This window comes from Callorhinchus milii, unplaced genomic scaffold, assembly GCF_018977255.1.
Source record: "Callorhinchus milii isolate IMCB2004 unplaced genomic scaffold, IMCB_Cmil_1.0 Scaffold7, whole genome shotgun sequence".
NCBI classification, from domain to species: Eukaryota; Metazoa; Chordata; class Chondrichthyes; order Chimaeriformes; family Callorhinchidae; genus Callorhinchus; species Callorhinchus milii.
The window spans coordinates 10,087,220-10,103,999 of NW_024704748.1; the positions used below are offsets into that span (position 1 = coordinate 10,087,220).

Sequence of the window (16,780 nt, forward strand, 5' to 3'; positions counted from 1 at the left end):
TGGGACTATTGCATCTTCAATCAATACCTTTGATGCCTTCCCTTGAGTTGAGCAGAACCAGGATTCTGCATTGGGGAACCCACCACCATCTCCCACCTGTTGGCCCAGAGTTCAGGATGCCGGGTGCAGCACAGAAGGTCCCCAGGTGAGTCCTCCAGCAGCACAATATCGTCCGCAAATGGAAATGCTGCATTCCTGCCGGAGAGGCAGATACCCCAAGTATGTCCCCTTCGATGTTATCCAACATGCCTTACCCCCTTTCAAGAGGGATGGGCTCAGTGAGTCCACTGTCGGCCCTTACATGGATCTTGGAATACACATTCCAAATGAAATCCAAGATTTGGCCGTGTACTCCCAGGGCTTCCAGTTTCATCATGTGAGCTTCATGAGGCACTGGGTTAAAAGCCTTGTGAAAGTTAATGAACGCAACATAGGTGGGTTTCTGCATTCTGAGATCTCATACAAAGATACAACCTGACCCACACACTTCTCATGAGAACAGAACCATCCTGCTCCCTTCGGATCAAACCATGAGCCTCCAATGAGTGTGATAAACATGCAGCGACTACACTTTAAGAAATCAGCGAGATCTCTTTGTTGTTCTTGGTCTCACAATGGTCACATTTCTTATGGATAGAAACCCCAATTGCACTCTGGAACACTGATGGGAGTGGATGCTTCAGAGAGAGTCTTGACAAGAAGTGCTAGGAGGGCAGCTCCTAGGCGAGTTGGAGGTCCCTGGCTTGGATCTGTAGGATCCTCACCGTTCTCCATCCGTCCCCTCACAGCACCTTTTAGGAACTCGGCAATAATGCCGTCCGCACCTGCTGCCTTGCCATTAGCAAACCACCGCAGTGCGGAGTCCACCTCCTCCCAACGGATTGGGTCGTTAAGGCCTTCAATCTGTTCCACGTCTCCCGCCAGGCTCCTCCAACCTTCTAACCTCCATGCAGATTGCTCCCAAGATACAGAAAATCAAAAATCACCATTACATTTGTCATCATTAAGGGCGAGAAATTCTTGCTATAATACAGTACTTCAGATGCACCTCGTCCTGCTTCCTAGGTTCAGGCAGTTCATGTTAAACTCTGAAACATGGAAATCATTCCCCCTCCACGAAGTAACTGAAGTTCCTCAAACTGCCTAGTACAGCAGGACATGATTCCTACCATTGTATTATTGGGAGGATTCTACATTAGAAACAACAAATTATTTTCTATTGATATTTTTCCCCTTTACATCTAGCAGACAATACTTTGAAGAAAATGTACTCCCTCTAAATTTTATTTTCCTGTGATGATGTACAAATCAAAGCGGACATATCAAGATTAAAGTACACACGTCTACCATTTGTTTTATTGGTTAGAAGAACTAATGCCCCAACCACTTGCTCCCCTTCCCCGTCCACAAAGAACATGGTTTCAAACAAAGCAAAGTACTTACTGAAATCAATCAGGAACCTTCCAAAGCCTTGCCTTTGGTACTGGGGCATAATCATTATGCAGGAGACATTGTACTTCTGCTGGCAAAGCTTTTCCTGAGGGAAGGAGAAACAAGACCTAGTTTGTCAGTGCGCTGCTGATGCAGACAGCATACACCACCTACCACTGTCCTTGTAAAATGTCACACTAATCTAGGCAAACACCAATGGTTAATAACAATGATATATAACAAACCTTTGCTATCGTTCTCAATAAAACCCAACTTGCCATCTCGACTCTTTGACAAATTGTTACTGTCCAAGGCTTTATCCAGACCATATTTTTTGGGTGTATCTTTTCAATATAACAACAGAAACATTGTTTCTTGAGAAATGAGTAGTGTGCACTTCAGCCTCGGGTGAAAGATTCCCTTGTACTTAACACATTTAAATGTGTGCAATGGGTTAGCTTTTCTATCAAACAGAATATGAAATTATACCATCCAGCTATGAACTGGATTCATTTAAGACTGCAAACAAAAAGGATTCACCCCTGTAAATATTGTGTTATCCCTGAAAAAACAATTGCAAAATATATATGTAATAAGTAGTCTAACTCAGTACAATGGAAAAGCTTATACGTGCTCAATGTACAACAGGGAAATGAGAGTGAGATGCTGCATTAATTGAACTTTAATTTATTTGGCTGCTCCCAGCAATAAATGTCATGTAAAATCAACAGACTTTCCACTACACCATACAGTGAAAGGACAGATTACTTACCTTCAGGTGTAGTGTTTTTTAATCGTCAAATTTAAAACCCAAATATCAATGAGAATGCTACGAGGTATCTTTGTCCCTCTAACACTCCTCCAAGCAGAACAATGTGACCTAACTTAGCAAAATCTTTTTGTTTAAAAATAGATTTGAAGTCCATGACAACAAGCAATTAAGCAAGGCAACCAGCAAAGTGCCCAATGTTTTTTACTTTGTGATGATCAACAATGAGTTTTAAAGGAATGCTTCAGAGTAAAGTCTCCATACAATATTCTAATTAGTCTCTATTTGGTAAAAAAAACTTTTACTGAAATTTAAAAAAAATGTGCAGCATCAGAAATATCGTTACATCGTGCCACATTTAGTATTTAGTCTTGACATTTAAGATTGCACAGATTGTGGAAAAGTCTTAAATTCAGTCTTCATTTGGAAAACAGTTTTGCACCATTCCCATAGGGCTGGTTTCCAAATTAAGACTGAATTTATGATTCCTTACAAGTTAATGCAATGATTAGGTTGATTTTCAGATCTCTGGCCAAAACTAATGGGAGTGCCAAGAAAGACCAGAATCAAGGGTATTGATTCAACTTGGTTTAATAAATTGTGTGCTGTAAAAATAACTCGATAGCATCTATTTTTATGAAATGCTCGTTTCTTCCTTGTGACATTTGAAGTTCTAATTCATGTGAGACTGTTCTCACATGAATTAAAATACGTGATGCAACTTTGTACAGCTGAAAAGGGTTTTTGGCTGCCAAATTTCATGGAACAAAGAATACTAGAGATACTAATGTTCAATTATTAAGGAGATCTAAATAATTTTCTCAACTACTAAAGCACTTTGATATTTCACCCTACTTAGGAGGTACTGCACATTGCAAAGCATCAGTGATGACCACTGGTTGTTAGAAAGCACTCTTTGTGGCTGGTTCATGACTTGGCATATTATATAGTATTTTACAAGTATAACGCTTGAAATGAATTTATACAAAATTATTCAAAAGCACTGGCCATAAGCAAATATGTTTTTTTCTGGGTCTCAATTTGCGCATAGTACAACTCTAACAGATATCGATCTTAGGGGAGAACAGAAATGAAGGTGACTAAATGTGAATACCAATATGAACAGTTAAGTAGAATATCTTTTTTTCTGTCTGAAAAAGGCAGCTTTCACAGCGTTCAGAGTTCATATGGTAAACATATCCATACCGGTTACAACCAACCCTGGGGATCTGACACATACAGAAACCCAACACCATGTTTAAGAGTATCCAAACCAGACTGTGAGTTCCACATATGTCTGCCACCACCTACACATGGAAATATCCATGTCTGGAATGGAATGCACACTCTCTTTCTAGAGGGATGCACCCTGCTTAACTAATTTGGGAGAGTCTTAGATGCAGATTAGCAAGAGCCAATGCTTGAGTATCTCAGAACGTGCTTTGGGTACTGCTGGAGTTTAACCAGCTAAAACTGCATAACTTTCCATTGAGAGTATCGTCTGGCAAGCTTCCCTTGGTTTGTCTTGCTAGGAGACTACATTACCGTTTGGGGCTTTGGTTTGCTGGATTAATAGATGAGTGAGAAGTATCCCTGCTCCCAATGAATGTACAGCCAACAAACAAAGGGTTAATGTTCATCAAGTTTCAATCCAGCACAAGTCACATTTAAATAAACAAATGGTGAAATGAAATAAAGTTCACTTGGGCAACACTGTCATTTTGTACTGTGAAGCAGGGAAGCCAGTAAGTGGAGTTAATTTGTTTCTCCTTCTAGGTTTAATCTTCAACCGAATATGTAACATGTAAATGTAACAAAAGTGATATAATGGTATAAATACCCACAATGTTAATCAAAATCAGTTTAAAAAACACTCTCACAAACTATGTAAATAATGGTGTTTTACATATACTGGTACAAATAATGTTATGTAGCTGCTGATCCTATACCCATCAATATGTGAGTGAGTGCAGCACTATAGACTTATCTAGGGCAAATGTTATAACCATCTTCTGATGCTAAGTACACTCTAACATTGTGTGCAAGCAACAATTACACTTTAGAGGACGAGGAAGAGATTACTCACAATGACTTTTATATATAATAATGATTTAAGAACACAAAAAAAATCATTTATCACAAATATAGATGTCTGGAAAGTCATCAGGTTATATACAGAAGTTGCTATGGCTGATAAATTGTCTTTGCGTGCTTAAGAAGGGTTCAACTGCTATCTCCACAAGTAAAATCTGAATTCAGTGAGAGATGTGGAGTGTACATTACCTAGGTAGGCCAAAGATACCATAGTCAGATTTACTAAAATCAATTGTATTCTTTGTTATCAAAACACTACATAAAATGAGGTCTTAAAGAATGAACTCATGTGTCTATTCATATAGCATATGAATACATATTCATTAGACATTTCAGGAAGATAATCGGAATGCTATTTACAACTGGGCTACGATGAACCTGCAATTGAAAGGTTCAGGTAAGACTATGTGCTTGAAGTTTCAAGCTGAAACATTTTTGAACAGATTGAGTAGTTATGAAATAAAGATTGCATCAGGATCATTTCAGCACTAGGTGAAATAAAGAGCAAAAAGGGACTTGTTTTTGCTAAAACCTGAATATAAATGCACACTCATTTTAAGATACTGCCATTTGATTCTGAAAGCTGTACTTCTGACTCGAAGCAGTTGCTCTGACATAAATAAATGGTGGTTCTGTAGCTGAGTGAATTCATCCATCCATTGTGAATTGGCTAAGAAGCATAGTAAATCATCCATCTTCCTCTAGGACTATTCATAATCAGACATAAAATGGGTCAAATGGCATACTTTTAAGTCCTACAGCACAGAATATAAAAAATGGTCTTGCTGTATCAAGTGCATGATTTTTAACCACTAAAATAGAAAAAAATCTAATCACTTTGCATTTCTAAGCAAAAATGGGCAGTTGAAAAAATTACAAATGGATAAACCACTTAACAGAACATTTAGTGCTATTTTTTTCAAGTGAACAGAGCTAAAATTTTAAATTGTTCTAAATGAAATTTTATTTCCCTTCATTGTGAAAAGTAATGATACATGTAAATTGGTTCGGTACATATTGAACATGTTGAACATTTCTAATCTTACCATAACATACTAAGCATGGATACATGATAACCCTTAAGTTAAAAAAAATGTTTTGCCATGGGAAGTACAACAATACAGTAGTTGCACGACAATTTCTTTTTGTGTATAATAGAGGCTCAAAGCACAAAATTATAAATTCAGTAGATTAAATATCCTATCTTAAAATAAACAAGGGAATCTTGTGTCTCGTCCAGCATTCATGCCAGATCACTAACCTAAAAACTTCTTGCAATTCTATAACATTTAAAAGAGAGAAAATTACCTTTGAAAAGTATCCAACAAGGTGACAGCCTTTCTCATCATTTTTAGTCAACACATAGAAAAGGAATGGTTCAACGTCGTAGTAAAGGGTTTTGTGGTCCAGGAAAAGTTTGGCTAATAGGCAGAGATTTTGGCAGTAGATCTTGCTTATATTTCCATCAACCTGCAAATAGAATTATAATGTATAATTTTTCAGAATATTTGCTGTAGTTCACAGATGGTCAGTAAGTAATGGGATCAATTAGCATAGCATTACACCTAATAAACATTGGGTTTGATTTCTTTATTTCTATTCAGTTAGTTGATTTGAACTGGAGCACTATAATTGGACTTAGCACATCAGGCTGGAGAGGGGAAAAAAATCATCCAGAAAACCCACAACAATCATGGGTCACCTTCAATAGTATGCTTCTGTAGTTGATGGGTAAGAATATGATCAGCCTGGAAGTGATGACTTTTACGAGCTATTCATGTAGAACCCACTGATTTCCAACTGTCTTAACATAACATATAGGAGCAGGAGTAGGCCATTCGGCCTTCAAGCGTGCCCCGCTATTCAATCATGGCTGATCTTCTAATCTAACTCCAGCTAATAACCTGATCCTGCCTTATCCCCATATCCCTTAATCCCTTTTGCAATAAGAAATCTATCTATCTCAGTCTTGAATATGTTCAAAGACTGAGCTTTAACAGCCCTTTGGGGTAGTGAGTTCCATACATTCACCACCCTTTGAGTGAAGAAGTTCTTCCTCAACTCAGTGCGAAAGGGCTGGCCTCTGATTTTAAGGTTGTGACCCCTGGTTTTAGTTTCTCCAACCAGGGGAAACAATCTCCCACTATCTACTCTATCATGCCCTTTGATGATCTTATAGGATTCTATAAGATCCCCTCTAATTCTTCTATATTCTAGAGAATATAGGCCCAAATTTGTCAGCCTATCCTCGTAACTCAACCCTTTCATCCCTGGTAAATCTACGCTGCACCCCCTCCAAGGCAAGTACATCCTTCCTTAAATGAGGAGACCAAAACTGATACTGTTTTCCAGGTGTGGTCTCACCAGGGCCTTAGACAGTTGCAGCAAGAGTTCCCTACTCTTATACTCTAATCCTTTCATAATGAATGCTAACATACCGTTCGCCTTCCTAATTGCTGCTGCACCTGCAGACTAACTTTCTGTGATTGGTGTACAAGGACACCCAAGTCCCTCTGGACGCTAACACATTCCAATCTCTCCCCTTCTAAAAAATAACCCGCTCTACTGTTTTTGCTACCTAGGTGGATGACTTTGCACTTCCCTACATTATACATCATCTGCCACCTACCTGCCCAATCACCTAACCTATCTATGCCTCCTCTCCCTGCATTTGTTTAATGTCGTCCTCTGTGTTAGCACTTCCTCCTAGTTTTGTGTCATCCGCGAATTTAGATATATTAACTTCGATGTCCTCATCTAGATCGTTGATGTAGATGATAAATAGCTGAGGTCCAAGGACTGATCCTTGTGGCACTCCACTAGTCACATCCCGCCAATCTGAAAAGGACCCGTTTATCCCTACTCTTTGTTTCCTACACGTTAACCATTCCCCAATCCACGTTAATATGCTCCCCCCAATTCCATGGGCCCTTATCTTTTGGACTAACCTTTTATGCGGCACCTTATCGAATGCCTTCTGGAAGTCCAAATAGACCACATCCACTGATTCACCCTTATCTAGTTTACTGGAAATATCCTCAAATAACTCTATGAGATTTGTCAAACAAGACTTCCCTTTTGTAAAGCCATGTTGACTTGGCCTAATTATATTGTGCTTCCCTAAATATAGCACTACCACATCCTTAATCAACGATTCTAAAAATGTTCCTATCACTGATGTGAGACTAACTGGCCTATAGTTCCCCATCTTTTCGTTTCCACCTTTTTTAAATAGTGGTGTGACATTTGCCTTCGGGGACTGTTCCAGAATCCAAGGAATTTTGGAAGATCAGACATAAGGCCTCCACTATCTCATAAGCTACCTCTTTTAAAACCCTGGGATGCAAGCCATCCGGACCAGGGGATTTGTCACTTTTTAGTGCTATCAGTTTCCCAAGCACCAATTCTCTACTAATGAAAATTTCCCTGAGTTGCTCCCTGTCCTTATCCCATTGGTGCATCTCTATTGTTGGCAGACTTGTTGTGTCTTCCAGGATGAAGACAGATGCAAAGTACTCATTTAGGGACTCTGCCATGTCCTTGTCCCCCATTACAACTTCTCCCATCTCTGACTGAAGTGGACCTACATTTACCCTCACTAACCTATTCCTCTTAATATATTTGTAAAAACTTTTACAATCAGACTTAATGTTCCTAGCTCACAAATGAAGAATGGCCATTTGGGTACTGGCAGAATGGAAGCACCACTGGAACCAGCAAAAAAAATATAGAGAACTAGCAGAAAATGATTGGATGCTGATATTAAGATTGCACCACAAAACATCCAAATTTTAAAGAAAAATATCTTGGATACAAATACAATCATCTGAAGGGAAACTAGACTCAAGTTCATGGAAAACACATTATAACAGAAAACCTCAACAATAACCTTTAAAAAGAAACAGCCCATCAATCTGCAAGCCTCACTGAAGATGGCACGTAAACTGTTTAAATTGAGTACCTACTATTGCATTAACATACAAAAACATTTCTGCAAATCAAGGATTATCCAATTTGCTGTCATTAAATCTACTTAAATTTGTTATAATTTATTTGATTAGATGCTTTAAAGCTGCATTCGTTTCTACAGAAGTTCACCGTGAATAGAATGATATAAAATGAATCTGTTGCAAAATTGATGTTTAATTAATAATTATCTCAAGTTACAAAAATAATGTTTGTACAAACGTTAACTGTAAAGTAGCAACAATATCTCAAATCTAGTGGTAAAATTATTCAGAACACTCAAGTTACATACAATATGAAACTAGTTTCCAATTTGCATTTTGTCACTCTGGCATTTGCTATATTTAAAATGCCAGGACATAAATTGTTTGATTCCACTTACCTCAAACACAGACAGATCCTTTTTTCTGTAAATTTCATTAGCGGGCGGGTGGTACCAGCCACATTTTTTTGTGTGCCTCTGCAAAATGTTCTTACTCTTCATGTATTTCAGGCAAAATTCACATAGGTAAAGCTTTGGTAGTCTGCAAAAAATGTTTGAAAATAATGTTAATCCTTGTTACAGAAGAGAAAAATAATGAGTGACTGAATACAAATTAAATCCATCCTTAGCTTGCCACTTGTAAAGTGGATGGTCAATAAGAGAAAGCATAATCAGCTCGGTGACTTCATTTCTTAGAGGTTTTCCATACATCAATCCTCAGGCTAAGCTGCAAGTTTTAGACTATTCAAAACCCAGCATAGCTTTGACATGGCATGCATCTCACTCTATAAATAGCACACTGAATGGAATTGCAACTTCTTTTGACCACCAAAGCACAATGACCTTGTATTTTCTCCAATCGCTGGGGAGGAAGATACCAGGAGCATATGTGTGTTTGGAATATTTTTGTGAGACATACAAAATAATAAGATTAATAATCCTTGCATTTGATATCATCCCTTTGATGTTGGGCTTCACATAGAATTTACTGTAAAGTGTAGTGATTGTACACTTAGCAGCTAGCTATATTTGATACTACTTTTATTAGTTGTGCTCTGGAGAATTCTGGTCATAGAACTTGCCTTCCTAAAAATGCTTTAGGAAGTAAAAATATTTTTTAAACAAAACACAGTCAGCTATGGTTTGGAGCATTTTTTTTACTGGTATCAAGAAATTCAATAATGAATTCTTCATCATATTGAATGTTTTAAGATTTCATAAGTACACCTTTATTTATCAAGAAATACCACAAATTAGATCATGAGATACTGTTGGCATGAGACCAATCAGTTAGGATTGAGGCAGCTTTCAAATAGAAGAGATGCAGCCCTTTAATTAAGGTTGGAATCAAACTCAAGAGGCACAAAAGAGGAAAGGCTGTAACTCACCCCACGATTGAATTACATAAAATCAGTTAAAGACTCATATGACTTGAAGTGGTCATTGACACGATCAAGAGAGGTTTGGATGAACAAGTTAATTTGACTCATTTGATCTCATCATACACGAGCACCCTACTGTCCTATTACAGCATCAAGCTTTTTTTAAAAAATCTGTGTACAGTAAATATACTATATACCAATTTCTTTAATCAAATGCAAGTTAGTGCTCAATGCAGTTAACTACACTCAAGACAAAAAAACAGAAACGCTCCTCATGACCAAAAAAACACACAATTTATGAAGTGATACCTTGCATATTCTTGTGGATATGGTGAAGAATACCAAGTGTGGATTTCATACTTCCCAAATTCAATCACAGATGGATACCGAGCAAGTGGGTCAACAGTATTTGTAACTCCAGTTTTCTGTTGAATAAATCAGCGAGAGAGAAAATGAATCAAAAGCAAAAGAACCCAGAATAAATTTGCAGTTTCAAAATCTAATTTGAATTTGACAAAGCTTTTTTTAAGTTCATAGTTTTCAAGGAGGCAGTTATTACTAGCATGTTCAAATGCAGCCGCATCAACAAAATGCCCACATTCGTACAGAAAAGCAACACATTGGTGTTTACTTGTGGGAAGTCTTGTATATTTGGATGATTAATTTAAAACGAGGTTTACGTTCTTTTTGCTCTCCAATTTTACACAAGAGGAAATGCTTTGAAACCAGGACAGAGAAAATTAGGTAATTGGAAAAGCTGCTTAATTGCTATTTTCTATGAGTCATATCAATTGTTGATCTTAAAAAGCATTCTCACTGCACTAAAGTATGAAATACTAAAATTCAAATTTCACAACAACGCATTAAAAGTGTCTTCATGTGAGCAAAAGAGAAAATAAAATCGAGTTGCATGTACCTGGGCACCTTCACCTATACTTTATTATTAGATTACAGAGCTATTCTGATACAAAGATGACAAAATAACAATCATTCCCTTTTGGCTGGAAGAATTGTATTCGCTATTAGAATGAATTTCACTGAAATGAAATTTTGAAGCCCACTCTGATCTGTTTTATGTTTTTTTTTGTCAAAATCAGACATCAGTGCAAAGGTACAGATTTACAAAGTCATCTTTAAAACAATCATCCTGTTTGGGAGAGAGCACATGTGTTAAAAGCTTAGGACACATTATTTTCAACAACAATGTCAATATCAACCACAACTGCAGATTTCTACATAAACATCACAATACTTAAAATGTTGTCAGCAGCATAGATATTGTTGACTAGGCAGTTCATTTATGCTTGCAATTTCCTGATTTGAATCACCAACCAATGTGAATTTCCAAAATTCTGAATTATATAAATTCTGACTGGAATCTGCCCATCTCTTATGAACTGTGGCTCAACAAATATTGCCCATTGCTAAATTTCTATAGTAATCAAAAGTACAATATTAACAATATTGGAATCTGTTCGGCATGCATCAGCAGTTCTGACTCGTCAGGTGAGGCACTGCTTCACCTAGAATTTGGAGAGTGCAGGAGCGAGGCAAGGCAGGACTGGCATGGGAGCAAAGCAGTACCAGGAGCAAGGCCAGCAGGAGAGAGGCCAATACATTACGTGTGCGCAATAGGCTCATTGCCCTTTACAAGACAGCTTAGTTAGACAAATTCAGATTGCCTCTCCTGTCAAAAAGGTCACCAGCTGCCATTGTGTAACAGGATGGGATTTCCAAATGCAAAAGAATCCACTGCATACTATATATTTTTATATTATTTTCACCCTTCATGAAAATGGACAACCAATCATTGATAATGGATCATCAAGCACTGTATCAAAAGCTATCTATTTCAATGGGTGGAACATGAGCTTACACAAATCAAATCCATCTCAAAGGTAAGCATATTGGGTTCACAGGGTAAGAGACCAATAGTTTGTGTAAACAGTTTTAGAGGCAGCAAATAATTGGATTTTGATACCTTGTAAAGAGATATTGGATGCAAGAGAAAGGTAAGTGATTTTAACCAGACATTAAACAACACAAAGGAAATTCTTTGATTCTTAAATGTGGATGACCTGAAATGATTTTTTTCTCAAACTAACAAAGATATGCGAATTGGAACAAAGCTGAGAATTTTCTCTTCTCAGAGATTTGTAAAGTGATAGGAAGCATCTTAAATCTAATATCACTTTGGGACGCGGAATGAGCATCAATGTGCTCTCTCATGCTTGTAATTGGAAATTACATTGGGGTTCAGAGAAACAAAGAGAACAATTCTGTACAAAGGAATATCAAGCCCCTTGAATAACTGCAGACAAAGAGGCTCTGCATTTTCAAACAAAACAGCTAGAAGCAATTGCTTGTGCTAAACTTCAAAACATTCAACTTTCCAAACTTGATGAGACTACCTCACAACAGTATGATTATACTCCTTACCCTAAAAGTGTTGACCAGTGTATGCAATATCTCTCCCTCAATAATGCCCTGAACATATACACCCTCCTGATTTTGCTTATGGTGAAAATCATACAAGCCTATCCTTTCATTATGAATTTGAGTCGAAGTGCTGTAATTGACACATATAGTCAGTTACAATATTTTAAGTGAACTGCATTACTCTCCAAGGTGAGTAATTCTTCTGGAAAATAATACATTAGCAGCAAGCACACTGCTAACAGGCTTTTTTTTTGATGGAAAATTCCCAGCAGTAACAGAGCCTCTTTTTAAGTTGAGTCTCACCATTGTGCGAAGAGGTTAAGTTGCAGTTGTCTCATGGAGCTCATGTGAGACAACAATCAATGTGTGGTACTGCCTTTGGGCATCGAGTCAGAATATCAATGTTTTTGTTGGATCTAAAGATTACTGCACCTGAATCTTAGGAAGCATGCTGTGGTACCATATGTAATTGTGTCAATGAAGACGACACTCTGAGAAGCAGGTTCACTAGAACTCCCAGTGACCTAGATCCCCCCTATACCCCTGTTTTGGGATCTTATTGAAGTGTTTCACGACCAGAATATTTCTCAAATCTCTTATCGTTTGGGCAACTGAAAAATACTTAAACCAGTTAACTTCCTCAATTTTTGCCACCCCATGGTCATGGTGGTAAGACTCACATGAGTCCAAATTCCATAGGTAGTTTCTACCTACCTACCTGTACAAACTACCCACTTGATCTGAGACAAGATGAAGTGGGCTCAGGCAGTCAAACAACTCTTGAATGATTGGAATCTACATTAGACAAAGGGAAATCTAATTGGCAACCGATGAATCTGATTTTTCCAAGCTTTTATAAATGGTCAAGTTTATGTGCACTTATTGATGTTATGCTACCTAATATACAAATCTCATGACCAGCATATACGGTGTTAAGTGCCCTTCACATCTGCCTCCTGGGGTATGAAGTTCTGCTCTGTGCAGCAGACCAGATAGTAATGTAAGCTAGCACACTGCCTTTCATCTCAAGAACCTGACTTTGAATCCAGTTCAATCTAAATGCGATGAGATTGTCCACCCTTCATGGTTGTAAGGGTTCTATGAAATGAGTTTGGACAATCTCGGATCATTTCCACGTGAATGCGGGATCATCAAGAAGAACTGCTCATAGTTTAGGATAAACTGATAAAATGCCTCATCAAGAGGCCATAAGGATAACTGGCGTGAGAAATGGAAAAACACAAATATAGTACAGAGTCCTCTATTGAAGATCAGTGTAAAGTATGTTGTTGCAACAGCATAAAAGGATCTTTATTCTGTATCTGCTGCCTGCTATTTGTAACCTGGGCTTGGTCAATGACTAAATCTATTTCCCAGGGTTGACAACCCTTACTTTGTTGAGCACAAAAAAACACCAAATAAAAGAAATCTTTAAGTCAAGAAGTTTGACAGCTGAATTAGTGGTGTCATCATATGTAACACTACTCAATATTAGGTCGTGCTCTTTTGAGATTAGGATTGAGAACGTTCTCAACACAATGATAGGACATTTCCGCTGTTTCCATCATTGCTATAGTAAACCTGAGTGCTTAGTATTGACATTCCATACAAAATGAGAAAAGGTGTCTTATTCTGTCGGCTTGATAAGACCAACAATTCATCTCAAATTGTATAAATAATGTAAATACTGTAATTGAAGTCTGCCAACCTATCCATGCTGCTTCAGATCCCCAATGAGATCCCTTGTGAAATACTGGGCTAGCAAATTATTTGGGTAATTTACCTCAAGCAACTGATTCCCTGCAGCTCATCCTCACTAATCTTTTGTCTCACCTGACATCTGTGGAGGGAGCTATGGCCAAAAACAAATGGGAAATGGTTTGTGTTGGGGTTCCACAAGCAAATGTAACTCAAAACCCAAAGACTTTTCACCAGAGAACAGGTCATGCAAGAATAACTGTAATTTTAAGTAATTTCCAGAGAATATTAATGGAAAATGTTCTCGCCATCCTTTTGTGATTACTGCCAATTTTAATAGATCCCAACCGCCTGCCTATCTCTGCTACTGAAAACTGATGGGGTCAAAAAGGTTCATGCATTTCCAAAGATAGATTCTGGAGATTTCAGGACAAGATTTCAGAAAGACGCTGTCACAAGCAAAGGTATACTACTGTACTGAAGTACACAAGACTTCTCAACAGAGGTCCAATGGCAGGAGATTATGAGGAGCCAAAGGCAGCAAATCCTAAAAGTGAATTGCATTCAACAACAATTTGAAGTCCCACATTAAACATTAGCCAAAGTCTTCTACCCTCTAGTGTATGAATTCGAGCAACATTTTGAGCCAAACTGAAGCGAAACTCGTGTGAATATAACGATTGTATATCAGTTCCAGGTCCAGCAGGAAAAAAACCCCAGCTCCAGCAAGTTTCCATCTTGTTGAAGCAAATGTGAAGAGTAGAATCAGTCTTCCTTCAGAAGAGGGGCTGAATATGTTCTAAATGAGCATTTCAAATATAACAATATGAAATGTTTATTTCACTATACAAGTTCCATCATGTTTTGTTTTTAAAAAAACACCAGTGATGTAAGTCTTGTCTACAGAAACACACTTCCATTGCTGGTTATTCTACTTCTGAATTACCACCCACAAAGCTACCAGATAATAACCACCTTCCACAGATATGGATTCTGTTTTCTTTGAAAACATGAAAACAGGAAATTACCACCTAGGTTACAAAATCCTTGTGCTACCATTTTTGATCAGATAATGTTTCCCTACCAGGAATCTATCAGATCATATTCTGAATAAGATAATAAATAAGTTGTTTGACTTGAAAAGGCTATACAGATACCTTGGAAAACAAGGCAATCAATGTAACATAATGCAATGTAATATCAAAATTAACAGTTCCAATCAGTAACAGGTCTGAAAGAAAAGAAGGCTGGGCAGAAGTTTTAGATATTAAGGTTGAACAACTGTCAAAGAACAGGGAAGGCTATATTAATGGTAAATAATATAACATTCTTGTTTATTTGTTCAGCACATCTGAATGGTATCAAGTAGTACAGAAATTGATAGTGGAACTCTTAAAACATAAATGCTCTACGACATATATGATCAAAGTCTTAAAGAACTTTGATTTTTCAGATTCAAAACAATTATGTTTAATGAAAGCACGCATCTTACTCCAGTAGCTATTTTACAGAAAGCACTCGATGATCCATTAAGCTGCCACAGCAAAGTAGAAGACGACTTCAAGCTTCCCTGATAGTTTTTGCCTTGGCACCGATTAACCTAGTATTGAATTCACCACTCAGTGCTCATTGACCACTTTATCTGAAGTTTTGTTCCCATAGAAAATAAAACATTGCCTCATTTGACAAATACTTAGTTTTATTGTTTTCAGAAAGCTAAAGCTCTGTGATTATCAATAGTGAGACCTACTTTCATTGGGATAAAAGTGAAGCTTCAGCAAAGTGATTGGCAGTGTTAAGTGAAAAACATGATTTACTGACAGGTAAGTGAAACTCAATCATTTTTTGGAACTATCACAGCTGATTTAAAAACTGCTCTGTCCAAGCAGCAAAGATAGGATAGCTCCACCATTCAACTACATTTCACTCTTTCAAATGTGGCAGCCAATTTGCATAAACAGCCAAGGGGAGAATAACCAATTTAAAAGAAGGATTATTGGACCAGACACCAGGAGAAACACTCATCTCTCTTTAAATCATGTCATAGGTTCATTAACATCCATTTGAACAGGCAGACAGGACTTTACTTTAATACCTTATGCAAAGTAACACATCTTTTGCAATGCAATGCAACCCCCAACGCTGCACTGGAGTATCAACCATGAAATCAAAGTGGCAGCAATTTTAAAACTAGTGAGAAGCGAGCCAAGTCGAGATACATTTGCCCTCCCAATAATCGTGCTATCAATTGGAGGTTTTGTAGATTTTTGATATCAACCTTCTTATCTATATTACTGAATTCTGTCCATCTGAACTGTGGAAGGGTTGATCAATGCTCAGAGTCAGAATGTCCAAAGCTCTTGACTTTCTTGGGTAATAACTATTCAGGAGAAAGACTGCTCAAATCTGGATTGTTCTGGACTACCAGACAGAAAGGAGGGCATAAATATACCTTCATCCTTGGGATTTGGCAGTCTATTGAAGGCCACTCTATCAGAATCTCAATGACTGTTGAGTCCGGGAGGTCGCTATAAGATCTATCCCCGGAGAGCTTGGTTTGTCAAAAAAGAATCTAGTTGCTGTCATCAGTCCTGGGAGCTACACATCACAGTTAGCTTGACACTGAAACTCTGAAGAGTAACAATACCTTGCCTTGAAAAGTTTAGAACAAACGTTGTGCAAAGGACAAGTCTTTCACACACCTTACCTGAGAATGTCTTTGATTTACTATAAATCCCAATTAACATCTTGGTAAACAATATGACATCTTGAGAGAGAGCTCTTATTAGCCAGTCATCTAAACATAGAGAGATACACATTTATCACAATCGGAGAAAGTACGGTCAAGAACATTCTGGAAGTCAAGATGTAAGGTCTTCTATGATACTGAACCTTTTTGCTGTGGTGGACTCTTTTGACTCCTTTTGGAAATATGCACCAAGCATCAATTAGTTTCACAGATACATCGCCTGCCTTTATCTGCAGCAGCAGGAGCACCAAGCTCTTGCATGTTAATAT

The 16,780-nt window shown here is 37.7% G+C and overlaps 1 protein-coding gene across 4 annotated transcripts in view; it reads right to left on the reverse strand.

The window, feature by feature from the left end:
* Positions 1 to 16,780, reverse strand: part of kat6b (K(lysine) acetyltransferase 6B) — an 86,334-nt gene that overhangs the window by 15,538 nt on the left and 54,016 nt on the right. For all 4 annotated transcript variants that reach the window (XM_007898735.2, XM_042336625.1, XM_042336624.1 and 1 more), the window contains exons 9-12: positions 9,935 to 10,050; positions 8,643 to 8,784; positions 5,603 to 5,764; positions 1,444 to 1,537 (exon numbers count right to left, since the gene is read on the reverse strand). In XM_007898735.2, the coding sequence (XP_007896926.2) occupies positions 1,444 to 1,537; positions 5,603 to 5,764; positions 8,643 to 8,784; positions 9,935 to 10,050 (514 nt within the window). The remainder of the gene's footprint in view (positions 1 to 1,443; positions 1,538 to 5,602; positions 5,765 to 8,642; positions 8,785 to 9,934; positions 10,051 to 16,780) is intronic.